A 27041-nucleotide genomic window follows, 5' to 3' on the forward strand; every position below is an offset into this window, starting at 1 on the left:
GTGGCGTAATCCTGTCTCAGCCCCAGATCTGTCAACAGACAAAGGCAAATCTAGAAGATTTTATAGAAGTGAACCTTTACACAATTTTGTCCTTCAGGATAAAGGATTGCAAACCAAATATATTCATATAAATTTATATGATTTATTATGATAATAACTAGACAAAAAGTATCTTAATCAAAATTTTTTACTACATAATAAAGGTGCTATAAAAACCAGCATAGTATAATGCACTGTTCTGAACAAGGACTGAAGTGATTATATTAAAACAAGAAAAAAAATTATTCTATGAATGTTAATGTAACTTAGCCAAGCAAAAAATATTGGCAAATATTTGGGACTGGGTAGCTGGAGGCTGAGCCTGTGGGGCTGTTGGGTCACGGTTCCCTTCAGGCACAGGAGCTGCAGCTTCTCAGGCCTGAGTGTGTCATTGTCCATTGGCAGAAGCTGTGGGACAACGAGGTAGGTGAGCAAGAGCAGGTGCAGCTTCAAGCTCATGTTGAACGGTGAGGTAAGAGAAGCAGGGGTGTGTGGCAGGTCTTGGAAGAAGCCGGTGTCTCTACTGGGACATACTGGTTCTGGCAGCTGAGATTGCAGCCGCTCTTTGCTCTCCCTGATGGGCATGGGACGTGAAGGTAGCACACCTGAACTTCCACTCTGGCCACTGTCAGCCCCACTGCTCCCCTCTGCCTGGCCCTTCCATCATTGACTGTGGCCAGGAGCCCCCTTCCATGGCTTGTCAGCAGCCTGTACAGCAAAACCTCCCTGGTGGTGGCCTGGACTCTGCTGGAGAACCATGGAGAGGGTAAGGTTCTGTACCAGGCACTGAACGTCACATCTGGCCCTTCTCCAGCCTCACCCCAGCCTCTTATTTTGCTCATTTACCCACCAATGATCTCACCTGCTTCAGCTTCTATCGAGGCTGCTGCATAGGAGAAGGGCTTGAAGTGGAACAAGATACTAGCATCAAATCTTCTAATATTTTTGTAAGGCTGCAGATCTATTCCTGTTCCCTGGGAGGGTAAAACAACAGTCTGGGAGGAAAATGAATGCCTCCATGTCCATCTGTAAGCTAATGATGCATCATTCAGGCAATGCCAATCCAGCCTCTTCTAAACAAGCAAAAAAGTAAAATCAGGAGTGGAGGGCTGTAAACGTGGCAGGACTGGTCAGCTGCCTCTCCTTTTGCTCAGGCTTACAACTGCCATTGCAATTCATCTTTGAATTTGGCTGGATGTCATCTTTCTGCCCTGCAGCTCTGTAGCTCCTGTGACTAACACAGCCTGGAAAATGAAGGCAGAGCCTAGAAACAGTGAATGCAAACCCCACATGGGCTTTGCCGGGTTGGTGCTCTCAGCCCCCGGTGAATCGAGGGGGAGGTAATGTCTGGGTTGCTGCCCTCTCTCCAGGGGTGGCTTACCCTTCCTCCCCCCGTCGTTTTCCTCCTCCCACGTTTGTGGCTCTGCCCGGTGAGAGCTGCTGGGAAAGCAACACAACGGGGCCCATTCAGTTCTCACTTCTGCAAGGAGAGCAAACAGCAGTGCAGGAGCTCGGCAGCTGCCTGACAGGGTATGGGACACTTTCCTCTCTTCAACACATCTTGAAGTCCAGGTACTCCAAACTGTGGGTGTGTGAACCCTCCAGGTGCGAGGGAGGGAGTGATGCCATGATGGCTGGCATGTGGCAGTGCTCCAGGCACAGCATGGGGACTGAGTTTAGTGACATGACATTGGTGGCACTGGGCAATGGGTGTGCAGGAGAGGGCTGCCCCTGTGTGTGTGTGTGTGTGTGTGTGGGCTGCAGCAGGACTAGATCAGGTGACAGCAGGAGAGCAGTGTTGGTGTATGGGACCACAGGGGACAACAAGCTGCAGTGGGCAAGGGGCTGTGCACTACAGTGGCTCCACAAATCTAAGCCTTGCAGACCCTACTGAGGCTGTCTCGGAGCCTAGCAGGATGTATTGGTCATATCTGCAGCCTGCTGCCTCCTCTGTGTTTCTCCCTGCCTTGGCCTCTCTCTGATACCTTCACCCCAGGGGCTCACTCCTGCCTAGCCAAAACCAACCTCTTCTTCCTGCAGCTAAACAGTGGAGTTCTATTCCAGACACTGCTATGAACAGCTTAGGAGGGAAGCAGGGAGCTTGCAGAGTGGGAAGCAGATTACCAGGATGGTGGAGACATGGGACATCTGCCACTTAAAGAAGGGTAGCAGCTCAGAAGCCTGTGTGATCACATTCTCTGGATGGCTACATCTGCTTGCCTGACAAAAAGAATTGTAGGAGAGATACTGATAGCTTGCACAGACCAAGGCAATCTTAAGTTAGTGATATTTGAAGAAAATGCAGAGGTGGGGTGGGTGTCTGTTTCAAGCCAGCTCCTTGTGAGTGACCTGCTAGCTGTGACCTTCACTTTTCAGTCCCAAGAATTCCTCCTCTCTTTTTTCCACTCTTCCTCATTTATAGCTTGTGAAATCATAGTGTGAGAGCAAGAGAAAGTGAGACCTGACCCACTAGGTGACAGCGGCAGCCCTCTTGGCACGTGGGGTTCCAAGCAGGCCATGCTGTTTGGGGATGCATGGGAACCTCGCCTCTCTCCTGGCCTTACATCTGTCTCTCCCCAGCCACAGGTGCCCTGCAATATGGGGCCATCCTGGGGGCTCCTCCTGCTCACAGCAGCCTTGGGGACAACGGCTGCTGCCCGCTGCCCTGCACGCTGTGTCTGCGATAACCTCCGTGCCCATGTCCTGTGTCTCAATGGGAGCCTGACTGCCATCCCTGACACCATCCCAGAGGTGCGAAAGGGCATGAAAGGTCAAGGGGTGGGGGAGAAGATAGGTGTGGCAGTTCTAGGGTAATTTGGTGTTTTATTTGTGTGACTGACAGCTCACCAGAAAACTAGACCTTCGGGGCAACAGTTTCATGGTCATCCCAGCGAGAGCCTTCCTTGCTACCCCCTACCTGACACACTTAGACCTGCAGCGTTGCAAGGTGGAGAGGCTGGAGGAAGGGGCTTTCCGGGGTCTGGGGAGGCTTGTCTACCTCAACCTGGCCTCCAACGGCATAGCCATCCTTTACCAGGAGTCCCTGGATGGGCTCTTCTCCCTCCAGCAGCTCATTCTGGAGGGGAATCGCATTGAGGAGATACAGCCGGGTGCTTTTGGCCGTCTGGGGTCCCTCACTGTCCTCGACCTGAGGGCAAATGCTTTGGTCTACCTCCCAGACATGGTCTTCCAGGGTCTGCAGGCTCTTAGATGGCTCCGGCTGTCTCACAATGCCCTCCATGTGCTGGGCAGTGAGGCCTTTGCTGCTCTGCCTGCCCTGCGCAGGCTGAGCCTGGACCACAATGAGCTGCAGGCACTGCCTGGCGAGGCCCTGGCCAGGTTGGATGGGGCTACCCGGCTAGACCTGGGCCACAACCCCATCACCTACGTGGCCGAGGAAGCCCTGGCCATGGCCTCGCTGAAGCACCTCTTCCTGGACCATGCCTCCCTCCAGGATGTGGCACCCGACGCCTTTGCCCGCAGTCCCCAGCTCCGTGTTCTGGACCTCCAGGAAAACCAGCTGCAGGGGCTGCCACCCCTGGCTGGGGCAGGGAGGCTGGTAAGGGTCAGCCTGGAAGGGAACCCTCTCCTCTGCTCCTGCCTCCTGCGCCCCTTCCACAAGTGGCTGGCAAGGGCACGAGTGCAGGCTGAGGGTGCCTGTGCTGCACCCCCTGCCCTCCGTGGCCGGTCCCTCAACTCCCTGAAGCCCCCTGAGATGAGATGCAGTCACCTCCGGCCACCCCCCAGCCCCACCACACCACCAGAGCAGCCAAGGTCAGCTGGCAGCAGGCAGTGTCCCCAGAGATGTATCTGCTCCCCTGATTTCCATCATGGGTCCTGTGAGAATAGGGACCTGCGGGAGATCCCTCGGGACTTCCCTGAGGACACCCGCCTTCTGGACCTGCGCCGAAACCCCTTCAGGACAGTGCCACCAGATGCCTTCCCTGGCCTCAAGGAGCTGGTGTCACTCCACCTGCAGAAGTGCAGCATCAGGGTGCTGCACCCCGGGGCACTCCGGGGGCTGGAGAGCCTGGTCTACCTGTACCTCACCGACAACCACCTCTCCACCCTGGCGGCTGCTGCCTTTGAGGGGGCCCCGCAGCTGGCCTACCTCGACCTGGACCACAATGCCTTCACCCGTGTGCCTGCAGGCACCTTCCAGCTCTTGCCCAACCTCATCTCCCTCCATCTGCAGCACAATGCCATCGAGGAACTGGTGGAGGGCGACCTGGCTGGAGCCAGGGGGCTCCGCTGGCTCTATCTAGCTGGGAATGCCATCAGGCACATTGCCCCAACTGCCCTGGCTCCCACAAAGATGCTGGAAAAGCTGCAGTTGGAGGGAAACCTCTTGTCAGAGGTGCCCACAGCAGCCCTGCAGGGCCTGCCTGCCCTGAGTGAGCTGAAGCTGTCACGAAACCCCATCAAGCACATGGGGGACGGTGTCTTCCTGCCCGTGGCCTCCAGCCTGCAGCACCTCTACCTGGACAACATGGGCCTGGAGTGGGTGAGTGTGTTATGAGACTCCCAAGGGGCAGTGGCACCACAGGGCATGTAACAGGTTACACTGCCCAGGGCTGCTGGCCCCTATAGGGTCACCCAAACAGACGTCCTCAAATTCCCAAGCCTTCATATGTTCCATAGCCTGGCTGGGAAGCCAGATTTTTTCAGGCCCAGCTGTAACATTCCCTTGCTTCCACCTTGCTCCTGGCTCTCTTGGGAGAAGCTTACTCCTTCCAGTCCTTAAACACCCAAGTTCACTGGGGTCCAGACCATTCCCTAAATCACCTCCTTCCCCCAGCTCTGGCCAGATTTCTCTTCCTCTTATTACAGGCTCTCCTGCAGGCCTCTCCGCTGCTATTATCCTGAATATTTCCATTCTCTCAAGGAAGTGGTGTTAGCAGCACCCTCATAAAAACTGTGTATCTTAACAGCACCCAGGAATCACTCTGAGACCTCCTGCATGTGACCTTCTTTCTAAGAAGACTGAACAAGAGCCTAATGAGTTCCAAAATGTGATTGAAACTGCTTGAATTAATTAACAGTCCTCCCTGTTTAAAGCAGCTCTTTTGTGGGGCCACCAGCTTCAGGACAGGTTGTCAGGCCCCCCAGGATGATCAGAAGTGCAGGGGCAGAGATCTGCTCCCCTGCCTTGATCAGCATGCCCCTGACTTACCCTTCTTCCACTGCAGATTTCCCCCCATGCCTTCACTGGCCTCGGTCCCAAGATCAGAAGCCTATACCTGGAGAGCAACAAAATGAGTAACATACCCAACATGAGCAACTTCACAGGGTTGGAGATCCTCAACCTGCAGGATGTGCCTTTCCACTGTGACTGCCAGCTCCTTCCACTGCACAGGTGAGTGCCACAAGGGGCAGCAGCCTCAGGGATCTGCCTGAGGGGCAGCTGGACTCCTCTGATGAAGGCACAAGCTCACAGCACACTGGCCATTTTTGGTCTTTTCCCATAGTGGCGAGATGTAGCACACATCTGTGTGCAAGGATGGAAGTTGCTTGGGTTTTCTGGGTGTAGGGAAAGCAGCTCCAGGCTGGGGAGGGCAAATGTTGAGACACTCAGAGGTTACCCAGGTTACCTGGCCTTACTTTGAAGTGATCATCCATAGATCTATGCCCTTACAGGCATAGACTTTTGTCCTTTCTTTTGCCCTTCCTCATTTCTTTCCCTGATCTTCTGCCACATTTCCAGGTGGATCAACAAACTCAACCTCTGCGTAGGGGCCACCTGTGGTTCCCCTGCAGAAGCCCAGGGGCTGAAGGTGAAGCTTTCCACCACTTTCCAAACTTGTCCTGGATGGGGACAAGGCAAGGCTGGGGAAACCTATCCTAACAAGACTAAGGCTGCAAGCAAGCCCAGCAAGAAAAAGAGGTTGGGAAAATCTCCAGCCAGAGGCTTCAGTAAGAGCAGAGCTTAGAGTTTCTTCAGGTGTGTAGGACATGTGCTGGACACAACAGGGCCATACCTACAGTCTGGCTAGAGCAGTTTTTCTAGACTTGTCCCCACCATGGAGACATGAACATTGCCCAAGGTGCACAGGAGAGCCTGGTGCCACCAAAACAATGCTGATTTACCAAAGATGCAGGGTTTGCTTCTGCGGGACACAAAGGCACGTTCCAAAGAGTCTGCAGCAAGCTTTGGTGATGCAAACAATGAAGCCAAATACTTGCTTCTTCTTTCCAAGGCTTCATCCAGTCATGTGGAAAAGCTGCTATCCAGAAGTTTGGTTTTGTTTTTGAAAGTGCTTTCACAGCTGCCAAAATCATAGAAGAACCCAGAGTGGGACTGCAACCAGCACCATCCAGTGAAGTCCTGCACTGGCACAAATCTCATGCTAGAAAGCTTAAAAATTATTAGTGAAAATGTTGCCTTAATTCCCAGAAGTTCCTCAGAATTAAAAAATATGCACATGGAAGCCTTTTTATTTCCTGCAAAATTCAATCAGTGATCCTTAAGTACTATCCCATGATAAACAATGTGCTCAACCTATTCCCCATGACTGCACAGGTTGGGACCCCAGAAGTTTGCTTAAATTGAAAAGGCTCTGAAAGATAAATGTACAGACAAAGATATGCTTTGACTAACAAAAAATTTCGGATTTTGGTGGCCTGGAAAGCAATATGCAAGCCTTGGGCCTCTTCTTGATGTTGGTCACAGGGCTTTAAGTTACCAATCATAGACCAAATTTACAGTACAACTGTTAAAAAAATTAAAAACTCAAACGATGCTCCAAGTCCTCTGCAATTCTGGGTTCAAAAGCAAGAAATTACAGAAGCAGACACATAGTGCCTATGAATATCTGGTTTTGAGGCCAGTGCCATGGAGAAGGTTTTGGCTTTTGTGACAATGGTGTGAGCTTTAATGATTGTAACATATTAGGGTGGGTGTACCTTAATGATTGTAACATGTTAGATGGATGGGATCCACCTGTCTATAAATGGTAAGAGAATCTTTGGCAGCAACCTGCCTAATTTGGTGAGATGGGCCTTAAACTAAATAACTCAGTGTAGGTGAGTTCCAAAGTCCCATGGCTTCCTCCTGGGGAGTAGATCACACCAATCAGTGCAGTGAAAGATGTTCCCTGACTGTCCCTCAAGTAAGGGACACAAGTAAGCATCAAAGAGCTACCACTGAAGGTGTTTATGGTTGTGGGTGAATCCTTCTAAATTCCTTCTTGGGTAATACAATTGCTTGCTTAAACCAGATGTGAGTGGGACAATTTCATGTTCTTCCCTGGCAAGCTGTAGGATGGTATGAAAAGGTTAGAAGGATAGAGTGGTAGTGAGTCCCTCTGCAGGTGACTTGAAGAGATAGCAGACACAGGGGAGCACACTTGGAGTCTTACAGAGGTGAGCCAGGGACTCCTGAGGTAACAGAAGGCAGCAGGGATACCAGCAGGGAAATAATCTCAAAGGAATTAAGGGGTGCTCCTCTGGGAAGGTGCCTTTACACCAAAGCACACAGAATGGGCAACAAGCCAAAGGAGGGGCTGGATGCCACCACACTGCTGGAAAGTTATGACCTTATTGCCATTACTGAAATTTGGTGGGACAAATTGTGCTACTGGAGTGTGACTACCAATGGCTGTGAGCTGCTCAGAAGACACAGAATGGAGGGAGAGGTGGAGGGGCTGCCCTCTGTATCAAGAGGTGCAGAGTGTGAAGAGCTGTCTCTGAAGAACAGCCATGAGCAGGTTGAAAGACTGTGGGTAAAAATCAGACCCTGAGGCAACAAAAGGAACCTTGCAGCCAGGCTCTGCTACAGCTGCCTGACCAAGGGGAGCCCAGTGACAAAGCCTTGCCCCAGTTACAGGAGGCATCGTGCTCACAGCCTCCAGTCCTGCTGGGGACTTCAGCCACCTTGACATCTGCTGGGAAAGTACCAAGGTAAACTGCAGGCAATACAGGAGCCTCCTGAAATGCATGGAAGATAGCTTCTTGAGCCAGGTGGACTTCTGTAAAGCTTTTGACAAAGTCCCCCAAAACTACTCCCTCCAAAGTGGAGTGATGGGTCAATGGGTGGACTGTTTGGTGGATTAGGAATTGTTATGATGGTTGCCTGCAGAGGGTAGTGGTCAACAGCTGAGACTCCCAGTGGGCATCAGTGACCAGTGGTGTCCCTCAGGGGTCGTCTGTACAGGAACATGTATTTTTTAATATCTTCATTACTGACACAGTCAAAAGGATCAGGTGCACCCTCAGCAAGCTGGCAGGTAACCCCAAGCTGATTGCTGCTCTTCACTCACCTGAAGGATGGGATGCCACCATAGGGATGTGAACAGACTCAAAAGTGGGCACATGGGAATCTCATGAGGCTTAACAAGGCCCAGTGCAAGGGGCTGCACCTGGGCTGAGGCAAACCCGGAATCAACACAAGCTGGGGATGAAGGGATCAAGAGCAGCCCTGCCAAGGACTTGGGGATACAGGTGGATGAGAGGCTGGACATGACCCAGCAATGTGCACTCACAGCACAGAAAGCCAATAAAGCATCAAGAGATGAGTGAAAGCATCAAAAGCAGCATGGCCAGCAGAGTGAGGCAGGGGATTCTCCCTCTCAGCTCTAGTGAGACCCCACCTGCAGTGCTGCATCCAGCTCTGGGGTCCTCTGCACAAAAAAGGACACAGACCTGTTGGAGCAAGTCCAGAGGAGGCCACCAAAATGATTAAAAGGATGGAGCACCTCTCCTATGAGGAAATGCTGATAGAATTGGGATTGTTCACTCTGAAAAAGAGAAGGCTTCAAGGTAACCTAACTGCAGTCCCCTGATACCTGAAGGGAACATACAGGTGAGATGAGACAAGACAATTTACAAGAGCATGTAGTGACAACACGAGGAGGTTCAAACTGAAAGACAGTAGTTTCAGATTATGCATTAGGAAAAAATTCTTTACTGTGAGGGTGGTGAGGCACTGGAACAGGTTGCCCAGAAAGGTTGTGGATTCTTCATCCCTGGAAGTGTTCAAGGCCAGGCCTGGATGGGGCTCTGGGCAACCTGGTCTAGTGGAAGGTGTCCCTGCCCACCGCAGGGGTATTGAAATTAGATGAGGATCTTGAGATCTTTAAGGTCCTCTTCCAACCCAATCCATTCTCTGAGTCTATGAAAAAAGGTCTCACTTCTTCAGCAGGCATCAACATCTCTTTTCCTTCACCTCTTTCCACTTTTCCTATCCTGATTTTCTTGGGGTTTGCAGCACTTACATCAGAGAGCACAGCACCAAAGTCCTACAGGGGCAGCTCCTTTCCTGATACGTCCTGCACTCCTCACGCTGGACAGCAGCTTGTCACTTCCAGCCAAAGCTAAGAACCCTTTTGTGCTCTGGCAGCCTTTTTCCTTGTTTCAAGCTCCTGATCCAAAAGGTGCCTTTAAAATCAGGCATGCACAACTACAGCAGCCACTCTGCAGCACACCTGCAGTCTTTCTGCTGTTTCCTAGGGCTTAATATTACAAGTCTGGGGGAAATTTTCTTGCACACCAGGAAAGCAGAGTTGCAATGCCACAGGGTGGTCTGCTTTAGAAAAGGAAGGCCCTTTTGGTCCTCTGTTTCCCTTTGCCAGGACCTTCCCTAAAGAGCCACAAGGTGAAGCTGCTGTGGGCAGCTGCGGAATGCTCCAGATCAGTCTGTGTCCTCCTGCTTTATACTGCTGATGGGAACAGGAAGCTCTGTCTCTCCAAAATCTGCATCTGAAGGATCAATGGTTTCTTCTTTCACCTGCACAGCAATGACTAGAAAGAGACAGGGAAAAATAAGTAAATAAAATCAACCCACGTTGACTAGCATTACCTGCAGCACCTCCAAACCAGCTCTGTCTATGCAGGTACTCAAAATTCCCAGGCCCTGGGGCCAGCCCACTTCCTGAGGGTACCTCACCACAGGCAGCCCTGTCATGCCAATGCAAATCTATCCACAGTCACAGAAGCAATCAGGATGGGACTAAACCCTGGCAGCATTCAGCTGCTGGCTCCCAAGAACAACTCCTAAGAGGTCATGACATCCAAAGCTCATGTCATCCATTTTCAATCTGCCTGAGTTCACACAGGGGAACTTAAATGAACAGGAGGGACCTTCATGACTCTCCAATCCCCATGTGCACAAGGCACCTCACCCACCCTGCTTCCCCCCTACCCACTAGGGTTGACAGGTGACCCAGCTGCTCTCCTGGTCACCACAGCATGAGAGGCTGTTCACATGCTGCAACAGTCCTTACTGGGATTGGGATGTGACAGCCACCCCTGACATATCCACTTCATCTTTCCTCCCTGACCTCACACAACCAGGCATTAGCAGCATTGAGATTTTGAGCAGTACTTGTCCCACCAAACTTTCTCAGGAGGCAAATCTTTCCAGGGAAAGCAAGCAAATGATTCATTCTACTCTCTGGAGGAGTACGGAAGGACATGTGGCTGCCTTTTCCTGCCTGGGGGTGTCCATGACTTATTGGCCAAGAGGGTGTATGGGGAGAGGTGGATGTGGCTGCAGGTAGAATAAGTAATTCCCTTACTTTCATCAGGTGCTGGCTCTGGCAAAGCCTGGCTGGCAGCTTTTGCTTCTCGTTTTGAATTTGTGGCAGAAGGCTTCTTGACAGTCTGCTTGACACTGCGGGCTTTGGCAGGTAACTTTTTTCCTTAACAAAGAGATAACAGAATATGAGCAAAAGTGTATTTCTTTTCCCTTGGAAAATCAGCAACCCTGCTCCTCTGAGAAACCACAGGCCAGGGACCAGCACAACTGAACAGAAAGCTACATGGTCATTAGCTGCCAACTGGTTATGCAACAGAAAAGGCCTACTGGAGAAAAATTCTATAGTCATCACCTCAAAATATGCTCCTTCATCTTCTCCTTCATTAAAGGCAAGGCACTTCAGCATGTGTTTAACTTCCAAGGAGCAGGTCCTCTTGGAATCAGTGTGGAGTCAGCTTTGCTTACCTGTCTGAGTCTAGTCCTAGGCAATGAGCATATTTGCTGCAAGATGCAGACATTGTAACCGTAATGTTCTGGTTTTTAGCTGACCTTTTCATTTAGGTTGAAAGTCTTTATATTCTTTGGATGTTCTTTCCCCTCCACCCCCCACGAAGGAATTTCTTGTCTGTCTACATGATTTGCCACAGCTACTACAACAATGACAACAACAATGACAAGATGAAACAATAAAAGTACTTCTACTGGCCTCTTCAGCCATCTTAAGGCTTTCTTTCCCTCAGCACAAAGCAGGGTTGCTCTCCAGCTACCCTCCAGCTGCAGCAAACATCTCCCTCCAACCACGGACACAGCAGTGAAAGCAGCACAACCTCACACCTGGAAGCAAGTGCCATATATACCTCAGCCAACAGAAAACAGACTGCAAAACAGATCCTTCCTGCACACAGCTCTCTGCTCTTTAGGAAACAGGGCAGGTAAGAAGGGTGAAGCTGTGTTGGTAAGCCCACAGCAAGACAAGGCCTCTCTCTCCTGCTCTGATGGGACATGGACTGTGTTCCTCTAACTGGGCCCAGCCTGCGAGCGAGCGGGAGGGCACTAATCAAACATCACTCACTCTTCTTTCCATAGGGTTTCTTCCTCTTCTTGGGCACCTCCTTGGCCTTCGCTGCAGTTGTGGGCTCTGTCATGGAGACGAGAGGGAAACGAAAGCCAAGTCCCATAACCAGTAGGTAACTGGGATGAAGTGACATAAGCGAGAAACAGATATACCCGTCCCCCCAAGCCAAAGCCCTCTTCCCAAGACAACCAGCTGAGGGGAAAGCAAGGCTCTGGTGCAGTTGCTGTCTGTGCTTCCAGGTGAGGGCCCAGAGCGGCAGGCTGGGGCAGCACAGGGGAGAGAGGCCCAGTATAGACTTGGTAGGGGCAGAAAGAAACAAGATTCGTAGTTTGAAATAAGAAGGAAAACATCTGCAAAGGTGAGGCAGTGGCCTCCCTGTGACAAGGGAAGGAATGAACTCTTGAGAGGATGCTCTTACCTTGTACAGACAAAGAGTTGATGAGAAAAGGGAGCATGGGGCAAGCTCCTGCTGCTATCTGGCTAAGGTTATAGCTGTCTTAATAAAAGGGAGCTGTGCAGGGATAGGACCACCTGGAACTCTACCCAACTTCCTCAGGAGCAATTAATTCTCTGCTGGTGTGGGTGAACAGAGCCAATCTCAAAACTCAGGCTGTTTTCTCCCCATCAAGGCTCCTCCCTCTGCCAGCTGCTAGAATATGGCAACAGAGGAAGATTTATGGTAGCCAGTGCAAATCAAGGAGGCCATTTGCTTCTCCCTACAAGGCCCAAAAATCAAAGGAGCCACTCACAGAGCAGGAGAAAAGAAATCTTTATGTCTAACATTAGAAACCACAGTAAAATCTTCACTCACCTGGAACCACTGGTGGTTGAAGCTGGTAGCCTGTCAGTTCACACCATCCCACAGGATAAATGTCTGGAGACTCGCAGTCCACCCACTGGTCATACTCGTTGTCCCAGCCATCAAAATGGATGCTAAGGAGACGCTGGACTACGCGCTTCACCGTGGCCACACAGATGAGCCGGGGTTCCATCAGGTCCACCGCCTCCACCTTCATGCCTGCCCTGAAGCCATGGTTGGGACAGTCCTGGGTGCATAAAAATTAAAAATTAAAAATGAAAAGCCAAGGCCATTGCATTCAGTCCAAACCTGTATCTGGCCAACACCACTCTCACACAGGCTGGCCTCTAGCCTAAAGCAAGCAGACAACAAGCCCATAGATCCAAAACCAGATCCAAGACCAGCTGGGTCCTCAGTCAATTTCAGCCCAGGCTTTAGAAGCAAGATCCTGATATAGGGGAGCAGCAGTTCAGGAACACTGTCAAACAATTACCTGATATACCCCCTGGGAAATCAGAAAGACCAGCACAGGCCCAGGTGCTGCAGTTTTGTTGATGTAAAGCAGCTCCCACTCTCTACCCAACACACACCCACAGACAATGAGCAATGCAGAGCCCACCAGGAGCCTGGAGCTCACAGAAACACTAGAGAATCACAGGTGACACTCACAGAGACCCACAAAAGGCAGGACACTGATGTCCCAGCTAGGACAGTACATACTCCTGGGCCTTTGAGCTCTACTTAAAGTGCTGCCAGCAAACTGCAGCCCACTACAGACTGCATATATTGCGTGTAATGCATATTGTCTGTCCTGACTTCAGGAAGACTTTTGACACTGTCTGCCATAAGAACCTCATAGAGAAGATGACTGAACTATAAGAACATGTCAGGGAATCATGTCAAACCAAGCAAGCTTGTCTCTAGTAGAAAACTGGGAGTAGGGACAATATACTAGATGGTTGTGCTGCCCTCCAGAGGCACCTTGACAAGCTGGAATCCCATATCTGCAAAGGAAGAACCCCAGGCACCAGCACAAGCTAGGGGCAGACTGACTGGAAAGCAGTGTGGCAGAAAAGGGACTGGGAATCCCAGTGGACATGAAGTTGAACATGGGCCAAGAATGTGCCCTTGGGACAAAGGAGGCTAATGGTAAGCTGTTCTCAGCAGATCAGTGGAAATGATCCTTCCCCTCTGCTTGGCACTGACAAGGCCAGAGCTGAATTGTTCCCTGGTACAAGGGAGACAGTGGAGAGAGTGCAGCAAAGGGCCAGGAAGATGATGAGGGAACTGGAGCATCTTTTGTATGAGGAAGGGCTGACGGAGTTGTGACTGTGCATCCTGGAGGAGAAAAGGCTCAGGGGTATCTTATTTATGTGTATAAACGCCTGAAACGAGGGTGCAAAGATGGAGCCAGATTCCTCTCAGTGGCTCCCAGTGCCTGGATCAGAGTTAACAGGCACCAACTGAAAGACAGGAGTTTCCCTGTGAACATCAGGAGACAAGTTCTCCCATGAGAGCCAACGGGCACCGACACAGGTTGCCCACATGTTTGTGGCGTCTCCATCCATCTGGACATGGTCCTGAGCAATGGGCTACAGGTGACCCTGGGGTAGCAGGGGTGCTGGACAAGAAGTCACTTCCATCACTGTGATCTTGTGACAGCCAGAGCTATTGCACTCCTCCTTGCTTACTCCAAGAATTCCTACACATCGGTTCTTCCTGGCAGCACTCACTGTGTTGAAGAGCCGTGATGGAGCAGGTCTTGATTTGGTCTCTTCCAGGTAACGTTCCCAGCTGAATGTCTTTGCTTCATGCCCTGCAGAAGGAATTAACACTAAGAGGTAAAAAGGCAGTCACTGGGTAGACCAGCTGGGACAAAATGCAGAGTAGGCAGGAAAGAGGCATAGCAACTGGTTGCAGAGCAGGTCAATGAACCTGCATGTACAGCCTGATCTTGGATATGAACCTCGTGCATGGATTCCATGGGAGCCCAGCACCCCTCTCTGCAGGCAAATACAGAAAAAAGCAAGTTGTAGCTCTGAACATCTGTGTCAGCCACAAACCCAGACCACAGAGAAAGAGGAGGACCAGCAGCAAGTAGGAAGTAGTATGTTCAAAACACACCACTTAGACCAATCTTTCTTTCTCCCAGCAGCAGGAACATCAAATAAAGATGGAACAGTACTGCACAGAAATTCAGAGCAGGCCTTTTTGGGTATGGCTAGATGAGGCATGAAAAACACTCCTAGGGTGATTGTCTCTTAGCAGTTTGAAGAAATACATGAGTATTTCAGGTCTATTCACAGAGAAAAGAATAGAGGTGACTGTGGACACTTAAGTACCGATTCCTGCAGCAATGGTTCTACTTATCCCTTCCCACCCTCCTTGTCCTTTAAAAGCTTTTATTCTGTTCAGTTTGGGGATCATACACCTCTGCCACCGCTCTGCCAGGAGCTAACCAAGACTTGGTATATAGGCAAAGCTTAAATAGCCTGGCTCTCTGAACTAGCTGTCTCCATGAAAAACAAGCGGATTGGGACCTTGTTTTGATTTATCTGAACCTGACCCCTCTCAGAAACACACCCCCCACCAAACTGCATGCAGGTTTGTAACCACAGGGCAGAGTCCAAATCTCACCTTTTGGAGGGGTTAGTTCGATGTTGTTCCTCTTACAGAAGTTGGCAGGGAAGATGGCATGTGAGGAGGCGTGATAGCAGAACCAGTCAGAGCCATCATCAGACGTTGCTCCATCAATGCTGATCATGAGATACCCATCCAAGAGAACCTAAGATGGGAGTAAAGGCATTAAGTGTAGAGCTCTACTTGCTCTAAAACCTCTCCCCCTCACAAAAGATTCTCTCAACAGTCCCCATATATCAATCACAATTGCCACTAGATAATAAAATCCAATGTTATACGCCCCAAGCTTCTCCTAATATGTTAGTCAACACAAGCTAATCCCCAAAGCAGCAAGTTCTGCAGGACTGGGACCAACACCAAGAGCCTTGTGAAAGGACTGTGTGAAAAGCCTTAAATGGTCAGGTGTTGCAGTTCGAATTTATTTTATTGATTCCTTGCTAAGTGGTTTGTTCTGTTGTACCCCCATGTTCCCCCTGAGTTAGTTTACCCCGGGGTTTTACCCTCCCTCAAAGCTGTCCCTCATGCCATTCCCCACCCCTTGTTCCAGCTCTTTCCCTGCCTGTCAAGGCAACCCAGCCACTTTTGTTCCTGAACCTTCTCTGTCACTTTAACCTCAGGCCAATCCCTGACTGCAACATCCTTTTGGAATTCCCCTGCTCTTCGAAGCCCCATTGGCCCATGTGACCCATCCTCTCCACCCTCCTACCCCAACTGGCCCCAGACACTTGATATAATCCCTTTACTCCTCCCCTGAGGATTCTCTATTGATTAGCTGTTTGTATCCACCCCCTGGTTTGTATCTGTACAAAATCCCTTGTGCAGGGCTCTTTATTTCTGATCCCTCTTCTTGCAATAAACCCTTCCTTGTGGAGCCTCAAGACAGAGAGCCACCTCCTTTCTCGTCAGCCTGGTCCCTGTCATGACTTGTGTCTGGCACTGTAGAGCAAGTGGCTCTAAAGGTTCTGCCTCTGGTAAATCCCCATACTGGGGCAGTTCCCCACTCCTGTCATGGCACCGGAGTTCTAAGAGCTAGCCCAGGCTCCAGTAACATGGCACTCAGGAGCTCTGTTCTCCCCCAGAAACACTTTATTAGCAGCCCAAAAGCCCTCTCCACCAGCCACATCATAAATCTGTTACTGAGTAAAGGGAAGGAGCACCATCCTTGGATTTGCTGCTTCTTACAGCAACAAGACTTGTCCCATCCTGTCACTCACTGGTAATTAGTGCCTACCAAAGGTGATAGGCATGCCTGTCCCAAACTCTTCCATTTCCAAACTGTGGCAGAAGGGAACATTTTACAGACACAAACTGCTCTCGTACCATCCCACTGCCAAACTCCCAAGTGTCAAAGTCCTCAGCTTGGGTTCTGTGAGGGCAAACAGCTTCTTGAGGAAGCAGGAAAAGCCCACATGAATGCTGTACTTTCAACATTCAACACACTTTGCTGAGGAAACCTGCGCAAGGAATTTACTTCTCAACACTAGCACAAGAGTAGAGCTTACAACCACCTCATCAAGACAGACTGAAGGTGACACATCCCTCCTCATGCCATTCTCCACATGAAGGTCACCTCACAACTCTTCCCTTCTTTCCACAGGGACCTCTCTATGCACTCACAGAACTGGAGAACAAATATTCCCTATTGCATGCCCAAGGGTGGAAAGAGGGTGGTTGCCAGACACACACTGGGCACTAGCTTGCAGACCAAACACGCTCATCTTCATGCTGTCTGTTTAAGTACCCATGGATAACTGGCTATCCATTTCTGAAATAATTTCTTTGGCCTGATTCCTCTCGTTTGATTAATATTTACTGTTTTCATCAAGTGTAGGTATTTTTCATTTTGTTGTACCTGTGGACTATATTAATTTTATGCTATTCCCTCCACACATCAACTGTCCACCTCTCCTGACAGCCCTCTCTGCCCCCCCATGTAAGATCCTACCTGATCTTATTAATTTGAAAAACCTGAGGAGAAGCTGCATTATCCCAAGCAAACATGGCAGACCCCCTTAGGCTCACTGAACTTACCTTGCAAACAGTGGCCACACAGATGTTGCCCAGATTCAGAGGGTCAATGGCTTCCAGTTTCATGCCTCGCTCAAACCATCCACCTTCAGAATAGACAGCTCGTACCTAAGGGAGACTCTGGTATACCATGTGCTGCCAGGGCTATGGGGCAATCCCATCCTGACACCAAGTGCAAATAGGATTAGAACTTCTTCACTTGGCTCAGCTTGGGAGGGGAAAGCAAAAATATTACAAGAAATACAAAGAGGCAGCCAAACCAACACTATGTTTGTGTCAGCAACCTCTTGCCATGGCTCTGGTCAGTCAGAGAGCCAAGCCCAACTGCTGCTCCACAACAAAGGAAGCTTCCTTCTATCTGAGTCATTACCAGCATGATCCAGTTCCTTGTTGGAACTGGTCTCTCCCATGCAATCCTCTTCTCTCTCCAACTCAAAGCTCCCTTGGCTTGCTCTTTGATTGAGTGCCTCAATCTACCACTGTCCTTTTATTTTATTCTTTCAGCTTTCTAGTTTGACCTGCTCCTTCTTTACAAGAGCCTTGACACCCCAAAGACCTTACTGCCCTTAGGTATAAGAAAGACCATCCTCAACAACCCACACAGCAGCATGTGTGCCCAAGCAAAGAAATGCTATCACTGCTTCCTCCTTTGTGACCCCCGCAGAAAGGCAGACTTGTCCTACCTTCTTAAACAGATAGGGCACAGCATCACAGTAAATCTTCCTGAAGGTAGGATGGTTTGCCATGTCATTACGTTTTTCTTCTGTGAGGAACGGAAGAAACACAGAGAGGTGAAAAACCTGCAGCAACTGCAGTAAGAAAACAGACTGGTTATTAATTTTCCTGTGACAGCTTAGCTGTTATAAACCCCCTCAATATGAGATCATTTAATAAAAAGAACAGGTCAGTCTCTCTACACTTCTTATAAAATGGGCTGTGATGAAGGGCTTGCTCAAAAGCAGATGGCTCAGCTTCCTGAGAACTACTGATAACACATGCAGCTATAATCACCAGGAAGAGGCATCAAGGAATAGAGACACAAACAAAAGGATTAGCAGAGCTCAAGTCTTGCTTTTTTCTTTGTCTTTTACTTTGCCAGAGTAAGCCAATCATCAATTCAGCTTGGTAAAGTCCAAAAACCCACAACCTGATGGCATCCAGTGTTACAGAAGTCAGCATGAATTTCCTCAAAAAAAGACTACAAACATCTGTCATTTTGCAAAGTCTGCATTCTCACACTAAGGGGACAGACTGCCTGCTTCTGGTAAGAAACCCTCCAGTCTCCCATGGTGACCTGTGATTACAGGGCTCTTACCTATCCAGATAAAAAAACAGCAAACACAAAACGAAGCAGACTTCAGCAGTTAGGTCTTGAGGCAACTGCCTCACTCCCAGCATGGCAAGACTGGTGGCAACAGCAGGGTGCAGGCAGCTCCCAGCAAATCAGAAGATGGCTGCAGTGGTTGATGGCTGATCCTTACCTGTCTTCTTTATGTCATGGCCGACTCTCCGTGACCAGCCCACAGGATGGATGAGGGGACTCCACATGTGGCACCAGAAGTCATCATCACTGTCACCGTCCTCATAGAGGAGTCTCAGTCTGCCCCCAATCACTGTGTCCACCACTGCCATACGTGTCTGGGACACATGGTTCTTATCCACCACCTCGACCCGCATGCCCTGCCGGAACGGGTACTTCATGCTCTCTGCCATCTGGCAACAACCAGCAGAGGAGGTGAGATCAACCAGAGCTCTCCAAACACTTCAGAGAACAGCTTTCCCCACAGACATGCACCCTGGCACTGCCCAAAGCTGACTAGGAAGGGATGCAGAGGAGTGGGTTCTTTGGGGGGACAGGTAGATTTAGCCCCAGACACGACAGCGTGGTTGGGCACACACACCCTGGGTCTCCCCTTTGTCATGTGCCCTCATAAGAGCTGCCCCACTCCAGCCCAGCAGCAACACCCAGCCACCACCTGGTGTGAATGTTCCCAGTGAGAACTTCTGTTCACGAGGAACTGAGCAAGGAATTGTGTGTGCCTTTTTCAGTCATGAAAGAGATCACAAGGGTTTTGAGGCTGCAATTAGCTAGAGCTGTAGCTTCCCAAAGCGCAACAGGATTTTCAGTTGACTTCAAAAGAGGTCGGGTTCTTTTTTTCATCTTTTTATTCTCATCAGAGGTTGAACTACATGATGACCTATCTCCCAACTCCACATCCAAAGCCAGTTGCTCTGCAGACTGACCCAGAGGCACAGTGGAGTCACCGGCTGCTTTCTGACTTTTTTTGAGACCTTCAGTTTGTTCATATAGCCTTGTCCTACTCATCCACAAATGCCCAATGGTGTTTATAGAACCCCTGACATTTTGGAACTGTGATCCCAAGATGCCATGCAGCAACTAGGAAACACAAAATAGATACCCAAACCAGCCTACAGCTGAATCCAGAAAACTTTTAAGCTAAGGTCTTCCCCTTACACTTGCTGCTTATTAGGTGGGAGTGGAGATGCTAAGGGAGAAAGACAAAAGCAATGTCTGTTTCCCTCCACTACTTCCCTTTCAGCTACAAGCTGGGGCCCAGGAACAAGCAGTTACAAACACCCTCTTAACTTTCTGAGAAGTAACATGGGAAGCACTAACTACATCCAGATTTCTAGCTCAGTGTCACCACTTACCTTGCACACCAAAAAAACCTATCACTTGCCTTCCTGCCTGCTGTCTCTGTGACTGTCTTCCTTATCTGCCATTTCCAAAGCTCCTAGTCACAGGAGACCCCCTTTCTCTCCAACAAGGTCTAATCTCAGTGCAGGTTACACAAAAACAATCACGAGAGCTATAGAGATGCAAAGGCCATGGCACTTAAAGGAAGCCTTTAATCCTGTGCCCTCCTCACTCCCTGCAGGCTGCTTTGCTACCAACACTGAAGGCAAAGGTTTTGACTCTCAGAGCTATTCCATGGCACTGAAACAGGGCAGGCAAAGGCCAGGCTGGAACTGCACTGGCTTCTACCTTCAGCAAAATGCCAAACCTCATCCCCAGTATTTCCCAGCAGATCATGGGACAACATCTTTTAAAGCCTGCCTATGACCCAAAGCAGAAACTGTTGTGCTGAGAGCATGGAGGCTGTGCCATCCATTACCCACAGCATCATGACAGGTGTCTTAGGAACATGTGGAAGTACTCACTGCCCCTGTCCCACCCAGGTTTCAAGGCACACAAAAGTTGCACAGATCAGAACCAGAAGAGATATGTTGGGCATGTCTTGACTTCAGCTTCATTTCCCCCATGCAAAAAAACAGCCTCCCATGGTTACCTTTATGTGGAAATCCACTGGGATGGTCCTAGCTCCCACCAGTTTTTTCATGAGGTAGCTTCTCCAGTCAGTGTACTTGGCATGGATAGCTGCATATGAGCATGGAAAAAGTCCATCTTTATGACCAAAATAATTACAGCACCACACCTTTCATCTCTCTCTGACAGCCCATTAGCACTAAAAGGCCTTCTTCACACTCAGATTCTGTACTGTGTTTTGCCAGCTTGCCCCCACATCTGGCTGAAGGGATCACCATTACAGAATGGACTGGACCAAGCAGACAATCAACTCCACTGATCTAGATTAGGAAGTGGTAATACAGCAAAACACATAAGCCATACCAAACAAATCTCAGCTTGCCAGAATTCCACTAAACTGGCATCCCTCTCTGAACTGGTAGCTGTGCAGGGACTGGAGTCCCTGCACTTACCAGAGATGATGCCTAGGATATAGGACCAAAAGGTTCCTCCAAAGTTCAAGTCTAGCCACCATGTGGATTAGAAGGAGGAAAAGCCACCTGCATTAGGCCCCACAGGTCTGCTATCAGCTCTGCATGCAGCATCCCCTGATATGGAGATGCAGAGGGAGCAATCCAAGCAGTCTCCAGCTTCCCAAACTCAAACAGCTGCTTCTAACTCAAAGCACAAATGGAGCTGTGGTCCTACATGCAGTGGGAACACCTGTCCCTCTGTGCTAGGCATAAACCAAAGCTTCTCCATGCCCAGGTATATGCTGACCCCTCTTGCCCCACACTCACTCTGTGGTGGTACCAGGATTTTGCTGTTGACGGCACACCAGCCAATGGGGTGAATATCCACTGTGCCCAAATTGCACCAGAAGTCATGACTAGCATCATTCTCAAAGCCCTCATATCGCAGAAGGGCCCTGTATCCTGCCAGGACAGAGCAGACAAACAAAGGCATTAGAGGCCAAGAATTTGGCTCCACAGGCTTAGTAGCCACAGCATGGCCTTCAGCACTCTGCACAGGTTACAGGAGCTTCTCCAGCTCTGGTATTCCTGAAAATTGAGCAGCAACCAGGAGGAACTATGTGCTGGTTTCCTCTCACTCCCGCACCATGGTATTTCCTGTTCCAAAATCTCTCAGCAGTTCAAGAGCTCCGAAGAGCTGCTGTTTTGCTTGATCAGCTACCCTCAACTCTCTAAAGCTTCCCTCAGAGCTTAGCTGTGCCCAGCTATCAAAGATTACTGAGGAGACTTACCTACAATCTGGATGACAGATGCAATCCAGTACACACGACTGGGGAGCACAGCATCACTGTTCAGCACTTCTACTTTCATACCTTTCACCACATCATCCCACTGATCGAAGAGTGGCACCTGAAAGATTGAGGCAGCCATGTTGGGAAAGGGATGTGGAAATCAGAGCAGGGTTTAGGCCCTTCTAGCTTTCAGAGCCATGTCTTAGGGGGCTATACCTTCACCTTAGACACAGGCTTGCATGCCTTACCCCTCCTAGATTTGCCAACATCTTGAAATACAGTTGAGCTGTCCCAAACATCTCACATGCTCACTGAGGATCCCAAAACGCAGAATACCATATAGCAATACTTAACTGTTTCACTGCCAGATGTCCTATTATCCCAAAGTAGCTGCTGCCATTCCTCTATGGCATAAAGATACCTAACAATGAGGTACCTAACAATGAGGATACCGAACATGTCTGCCTGACCTATCCTCAAGAAAAAGGAAATGTTGTCAGTATTATCAGACCACAACTCAAAAGGATGATAATGAGTCTTATAAAAATTGGACATGTTGGAGACGCAGCTACTGCCAGGCTCACATAAATTGAATTCCTCTCTGCACATCACCCTGGGCTGTACTCAGCCATGCAAACTGCAAAATTAGCTTCCACTGTCATCCTCAGTCAGAACTAATTCTGTTCCCAGTCAGCACTGAGCCATCACTAATTATGCCTGGAAAATAGACTAGATCTTCCCAGCAATGTTAGAGTCAATATAAAAGCAAACCTTTACTTGAAAGCTTTCAGGTACACAGTATGGCAAAAATCACATGTGGTGTAGTAATTCTGCAATTTTTATAAGATTAGTCGATTAGTATACTTATCATATACTGTCCAGTTAAAATGTTAATTGATTAGGTAATAATTCCTGGGTTCTGACCCACTGGAAGCAGTCCAGAGGTTTTGTTTGCCCCATAACAAGACTGTTATGTCTCATTCAGATCCTGGTTGGAAAACAGAATGTTCTTGTAGTCGGTTCTATTCTTGGAATAAGACTACAATATTTCTGAATGTGTTTATATGGTTAGCTTATTGTTCCTACATGTAAGGAAGAAAAACAGGAAAAAATACTAGAAGCTACAGCCATGCTTTAACAATCTACAAAACTGCAAATATATGAAAAACATAAAAAGTTAAAAATCATAGGCATCACTACCAGCAGTGCTTCTAACAAATCTCCATCTGCTTCCTTCCCCCAAAACTCCTAAACCCTTTGTGAGACTCCCATTCTCAGCTGCCAGAAACCCCAACTTCTTTCCTTGCATCACCTGGTCTCAATAACCCCTGCTGGGCCCCTGCTCACCACCTGCCAGAGGAGCACAGGGGGGCCCATGCACATGACGTGCCCTGTGTGCCCTGCCATGCACAGCAAAGGAGAACTCACATGTTTGAAGCAGCTGACAGGAGCTGCCTTGTAGCCGTGCTCCTGCAGGTACTTTCCCCAGTCAAAGCCCAGGACGAGTGCTGCAAGCAGACATGAGAGCAGAAAATCAGATGAGATCACAGAACAGGCACAGAGATCAGTTACCTCTGGACTACAGCCTGCAGCCTCCAGACACAAGGACACAACACACAGGGATTATGCATTCCACTGCATTTTCTCTGGTGGGAAACTAGAACCTATGTGAGTGCATGGTCGCAAAATACATTATTAATCAGTATTTGCTGTCACTTGCTTTTGGGGGAGCAGAAAGGGCAATAAAAAGGGTCAAGTCCAGCCCAGGCCTAAAGCACTCCAGAGAGAGTGCATTCTTTCAGGGTTAAACCACTTCACATTCTGCCTCTCAGCAGCAACACTGCAGGGTCATATCAGCAGCGCTTGCTTTCACAGAGGGTGCCAGGAAAATCAGAGATACTAATTTGAGAGATTAATCCCACAGTCACTCCTGGTTGCAGGCTATAGCTCTGCTCAGGGACCACTCCCTGCTGCTGCCATGCCCCAGCACTCCCCCTTTCCCTAACAGAGTAAGCTGCTTCTCCTTCAGCTGCAGTGACTGGTTACTGCTCAAAGTGATCAGTGAGTGACTCGGGGCAAATATAACTCCCCATGAGCAGTGGGGCAGCAAATGGCTGGGGGAAGCAGGACACCTTTAAGTCACCTTTGCCAGCAGAAGTCAGCACCTCATGGGACTGGGATCACAGAGCTTACACTCCATGTCAAGTCATACAAGGAGTGAGGATGAGGCTACAATAGTGGATGGGCAGGAAGAGGATAAGACAGGCCCTGTGTTCTGCCAGCCTGTGTCAGAGCGATCCACACACATCGCACAAGGCAGTGTACCAGGGAGGAGGAGGAGGACTGCAGAGCTTACAGCCCTCAAAGTGTCCCCATTTCTGTGACTCCAGCAGCTGCACCTCCTCACACCTCACCTACACTCACCATCCTGACCTGTCAGTGTCCCATCTGCCAGCTGTCCTGTGCCCTGTGAATGGAGGAAGGCCCCGATCTTGGCTGACCAGGATGCCTTGTGCAGAACTTTAGCTTTCTTTGTTGGTGGTTTCCCCTACAAAAGAAGGAACATTAGAAACATTAATGACACAGGAGACTAAGCCACCCCCTGCAACTCAGTATTCATCTCACCCTTGGGACATTTTTCAGGCTGCTACAATATTTATTAACCTCACAGGAACAAGAAACGGCAGGTAAAATACCAGTGTGTCCTTTCTCAGCTGTTAGGGAGCACCACCTTTAAGCTGTCATGCCTTCTCTGAGGACTTCAGGCAGGAAGAACAAGCCACTGGGAATGTCAGTCTAATATTTAATTAGAGAGCAACCACCTATCCCTACATACAGGCACATCCTGCTCCATCCCCAGGAAATCTTACAGAATTATAAACTCTTCCTGAAGATCTGGAAGTCTGCCTTCCTAAAGTTCAGGAGCATGACTTTACTCCTTAGCTGACCTATATTCCTCAAGACTGCAAATTCCACCAATGCATGACACTGCAACTGGAGCCACTGCCTCCAGTCTTGACATCCCCAGTTAGTTCACTTACCTTGGTGACCATCAAATCTCCTGTTGCATTCCCTCTGCTACAGCTGTCTATTCCCTGCCTTAAGAAATTATCCCCCATGCATTCCTGGCGTCTCCTGGATTACCTACAGCTTGCCATGCTACTTTTTGCAGGTATAGGGGTGGTTGAGGTCCCCCAGCATGACAAGAGCCTGCGAGCATGATGGAGCCTGAGAGGCAGCTGGAAAGGTTTTGACGCACCTGCAGTCTGGCCAGGATGCTGGCCTTTTTGGAATTTGAGGAGTAGCTTCTGGAGCAGGAGACACTGCAGAAACGTTTGGTCTTGGAGAAGAAAGCCTCCCTGGTACCCACAATGCCACACATTTCGCACACAGCTGCGAGAAGGAAGGCAAAAAACGTGAGGATTTAGCAGAGTCAATTCACTAGAATGACAGAGCTGAGACCAGCTAAGCATCATTACACAGAGCAGATCCCCCACGCAGCCCAGAAAATGCAGTGTGAATCCAAAGCTGCTCCCAAAGCATCCCCAAGGTGCAGCCACACACCCTTCACTGCCCCTGAATGCTTCAGGCAGCACAGGCAGTACCTGGCTCGGAGCCACTGTCTTCTGTGAGCCGGCCTGTGGATGGCTGGTGCATGGGAGAGGTTGAGAGCTCTCCAGCCTCCCGCTCTGCCACCTCATCATCGCTGGATTCCTCCAGGCAGGAGCTGCTCTCACTGCCCATGCTGCTGTTGTAGCACGTGAGGCTGTCGTAACCCCCAAAGATGTCCAGTTCATCATCCTCCTCGTCGTCATCGCCTTCCTCCTCCACCCGCTCCAAAGATGAAGTTTTGTGGCAGAAGGCAGATGCCAGCTAGAAAAAGAGACAGTTTGCTTTAAAACAGACATTTTGCACCCCGCTGCACAATAAACCTGTCTTTGCTGCTGGGGGAGGGAGTGGCCTCAGGGTGGGCAAGGAGTCCACATAACAACCCCAAAGGCAGGACTCTGAATGCCTTCCCCAGACAGGTCCCTTTACTGGTATTCCACATGCTGTGTTCTGCTTCCCAAGAGGAAAGTGCCACAGGGCTGTTGCTGGATAGAAAACAGATTGAGGAACATATCAAAACACAGAGCAAAGCACTGCCTTGCTGATGGAGGACAGCTGAGACTGTCCTTGCAGGCAGTGTTCCTCCCAACACAGCTGCACAGCACAGCAGTGCAGACACCATCACAGTAAAGCCAGCACAGACTTTGAGAAGGGAGCACAGCCTGCACGTTCCTGCCACCACAGCTCACAGGACCAGCACAGCCTGGAAGTCAGCAGGGCCAGCTCAGTCCTGGAGACAGCTCACGTCCTCTGGAAACTGCACAGTCCCAGCTGACCTCGGTTCAGAAACTACACCAGCAGGATGGCAGAATGTCTGCTATAGCTTTTTGCCTAAACCCAGATGCCTCCACAGCTAAACATCTTCACTGGCTCTTTGTACTTGCTGTTACAGCAGGAGAGCTGCAAGGCAGAGACTGAAGAAAGAGCACAGAAAACCAGTGTGTCTCAGACTAGAAGAATCTTGAGCCAGGCTCCAAATAAGCATAAAAGAAGCAGGGGAAATATGTTAGCAACTCATGAAGGAGCAGCAAGAACTCAGCATCAGCACAGGAAGTGATGGAACAGAAATGCAGATTCAAACAGCTACCTGAGGCTGGAGGATACCACTGCTCTTCCAAGTGGGCAACAACAAAAGATCAGCAGCAAGCCCATCACCTCCCAGTGCTAAATTCCCTCCGATCCCTGGCTCCTAGCTACCATTACCGACACGTGCACAGGAAGCTCAGACTTCACTCACGGCTGTCTCCCCGCATCCTCCCCGGCTTTCACACAAAACACACCCAAGGTTCCCCGGTTACTCCCTGAACAAGGAGTTGCTCTCCTGAGGATCCAGGCCCTCAGACAGCATTCCTGGCGTCTGAAAGGCCTGAACTCCTCTAAAAAAGAAAGATTTTCATCGCCTTCTAGTCGCTGTGTGGGTGCATTTTACACCAGCCCGGAGGACGCGAGCACCATTGCATCGCTGCTCTTCCACAGCAGTGAGTGAAACTTGCGCACACGAGTCCCCGGGGCTGCCAAGCAGGGGCACCATCACCCGGAGCCTCCTCGGGAAGCTCAGGGGGACGCAGGGGCCCATCCCGCCGGGACCAGACGGACCCACCGCCGCCCCCAGGAGCAGCCCAGCCCGGCTCCCGGAGGATCTCCCGTCCCGTCCCGCTCACCTCCGCCCGCTCCCGCTCCATCGCTGCCGGGACGCCGCCAGCCCGCCTCACGCGCGCGGAGAGCGCCCCCCGTGCGCTGTGCCTCTGATTGGCCAGAGCAGCGGAGAGCACAGCAAATCAGCGGGGAGGTTGTTCCCGCCGCGCTGCCCGCGGGGCACGACGGGAGCTGTAGTTCTTTTCCCGC

General features: G+C 50.0%; 2 protein-coding genes across 5 annotated transcripts; one reads left to right on the forward strand and one right to left on the reverse strand.

Moving 5' to 3' along the window:
- The first annotated feature begins 1507 nt into the window (after positions 1-1507).
- CHADL (chondroadherin like) lies at positions 1508-6072 on the forward strand. 2 transcript variants are annotated; one of them, XM_064420109.1, is made up of 5 exons: positions 1508-1611; positions 2620-2790; positions 2882-4543; positions 5229-5395; positions 5744-6072. In XM_064420109.1, the coding sequence occupies exons 2-5, from the start codon at positions 2638-2640 to the stop codon at positions 5967-5969; spliced, it is 2208 nt and encodes a 735-aa protein (XP_064276179.1). In that variant the 5' UTR covers positions 1508-1611; positions 2620-2637; the 3' UTR covers positions 5970-6072. The 2 variants fall into 2 exon arrangements, with proteins under 2 accessions (XP_064276179.1, XP_064276180.1); XM_064420110.1 differs by having other exon boundaries at positions 1511-1569.
- A 500-nt stretch (positions 6073-6572) lies between these two features.
- Positions 6573-26964, reverse strand: L3MBTL2 (L3MBTL histone methyl-lysine binding protein 2). Of its 3 annotated transcripts, none has more exons than XM_064420112.1 (17): positions 26858-26964; positions 25193-25460; positions 24847-24980; positions 24021-24135; positions 23016-23095; positions 21588-21705; positions 21124-21258; positions 20367-20455; positions 18537-18768; positions 17739-17818; positions 17059-17163; positions 15025-15172; positions 14121-14203; positions 12400-12634; positions 11586-11651; positions 10554-10676; positions 6573-9777 (listed from the first exon to the last, which is right to left on the reverse strand). In XM_064420112.1, the coding sequence occupies exons 1-17, from the start codon at positions 26876-26878 to the stop codon at positions 9668-9670; spliced, it is 2142 nt and encodes a 713-aa protein (XP_064276182.1). In that variant the 5' UTR covers positions 26879-26964; the 3' UTR covers positions 6573-9667. The 3 variants fall into 3 exon arrangements, with proteins under 3 accessions (XP_064276182.1, XP_064276181.1, XP_064276183.1); XM_064420111.1 differs by having other exon boundaries at positions 24012-24135; XM_064420113.1 differs by lacking the exon at positions 11586-11651 and having other exon boundaries at positions 24012-24135.
- Positions 26965-27041: the final 77 nt, after the last annotated feature.

Source organism: Passer domesticus, chromosome 5 (genome assembly GCF_036417665.1).
Source record: "Passer domesticus isolate bPasDom1 chromosome 5, bPasDom1.hap1, whole genome shotgun sequence".
NCBI classification, from domain to species: Eukaryota; Metazoa; Chordata; class Aves; order Passeriformes; family Passeridae; genus Passer; species Passer domesticus.

Bases quoted from the DNA above. Each gene is read 5' to 3' on its own strand.
- CHADL (XM_064420109.1), top strand. From the start codon at position 2,638: ATGGGGCCATCCTGGGGGCTCCTCCTGCTCACAGCAGCCTTGGGGACA. The intron at 2,791-2,881 runs GTGCGAAAGGGC...TGTGACTGACAG, and splicing joins TCCCTGACACCATCCCAGAG to CTCACCAGAAAACTAGACCT. The intron at 5,396-5,743 runs GTGAGTGCCACA...CCACATTTCCAG, and splicing joins CAGCTCCTTCCACTGCACAG to GTGGATCAACAAACTCAACC.
- L3MBTL2 (XM_064420111.1), bottom strand. From the start codon at position 26,878: ATGGAGCGGGAGCGGGCGGAG. The intron at 23,096-24,011 runs GTGAGTGTAGGT...GTCTGCTTGCAG, and splicing joins GACACTGACAGGTCAGGATG to CACTCGTCCTGGGCTTTGAC. The intron at 12,635-14,120 runs GTGAGTGCTGCC...TTATGCACCCAG, and splicing joins CATCACGGCTCTTCAACACA to GACTGTCCCAACCATGGCTT.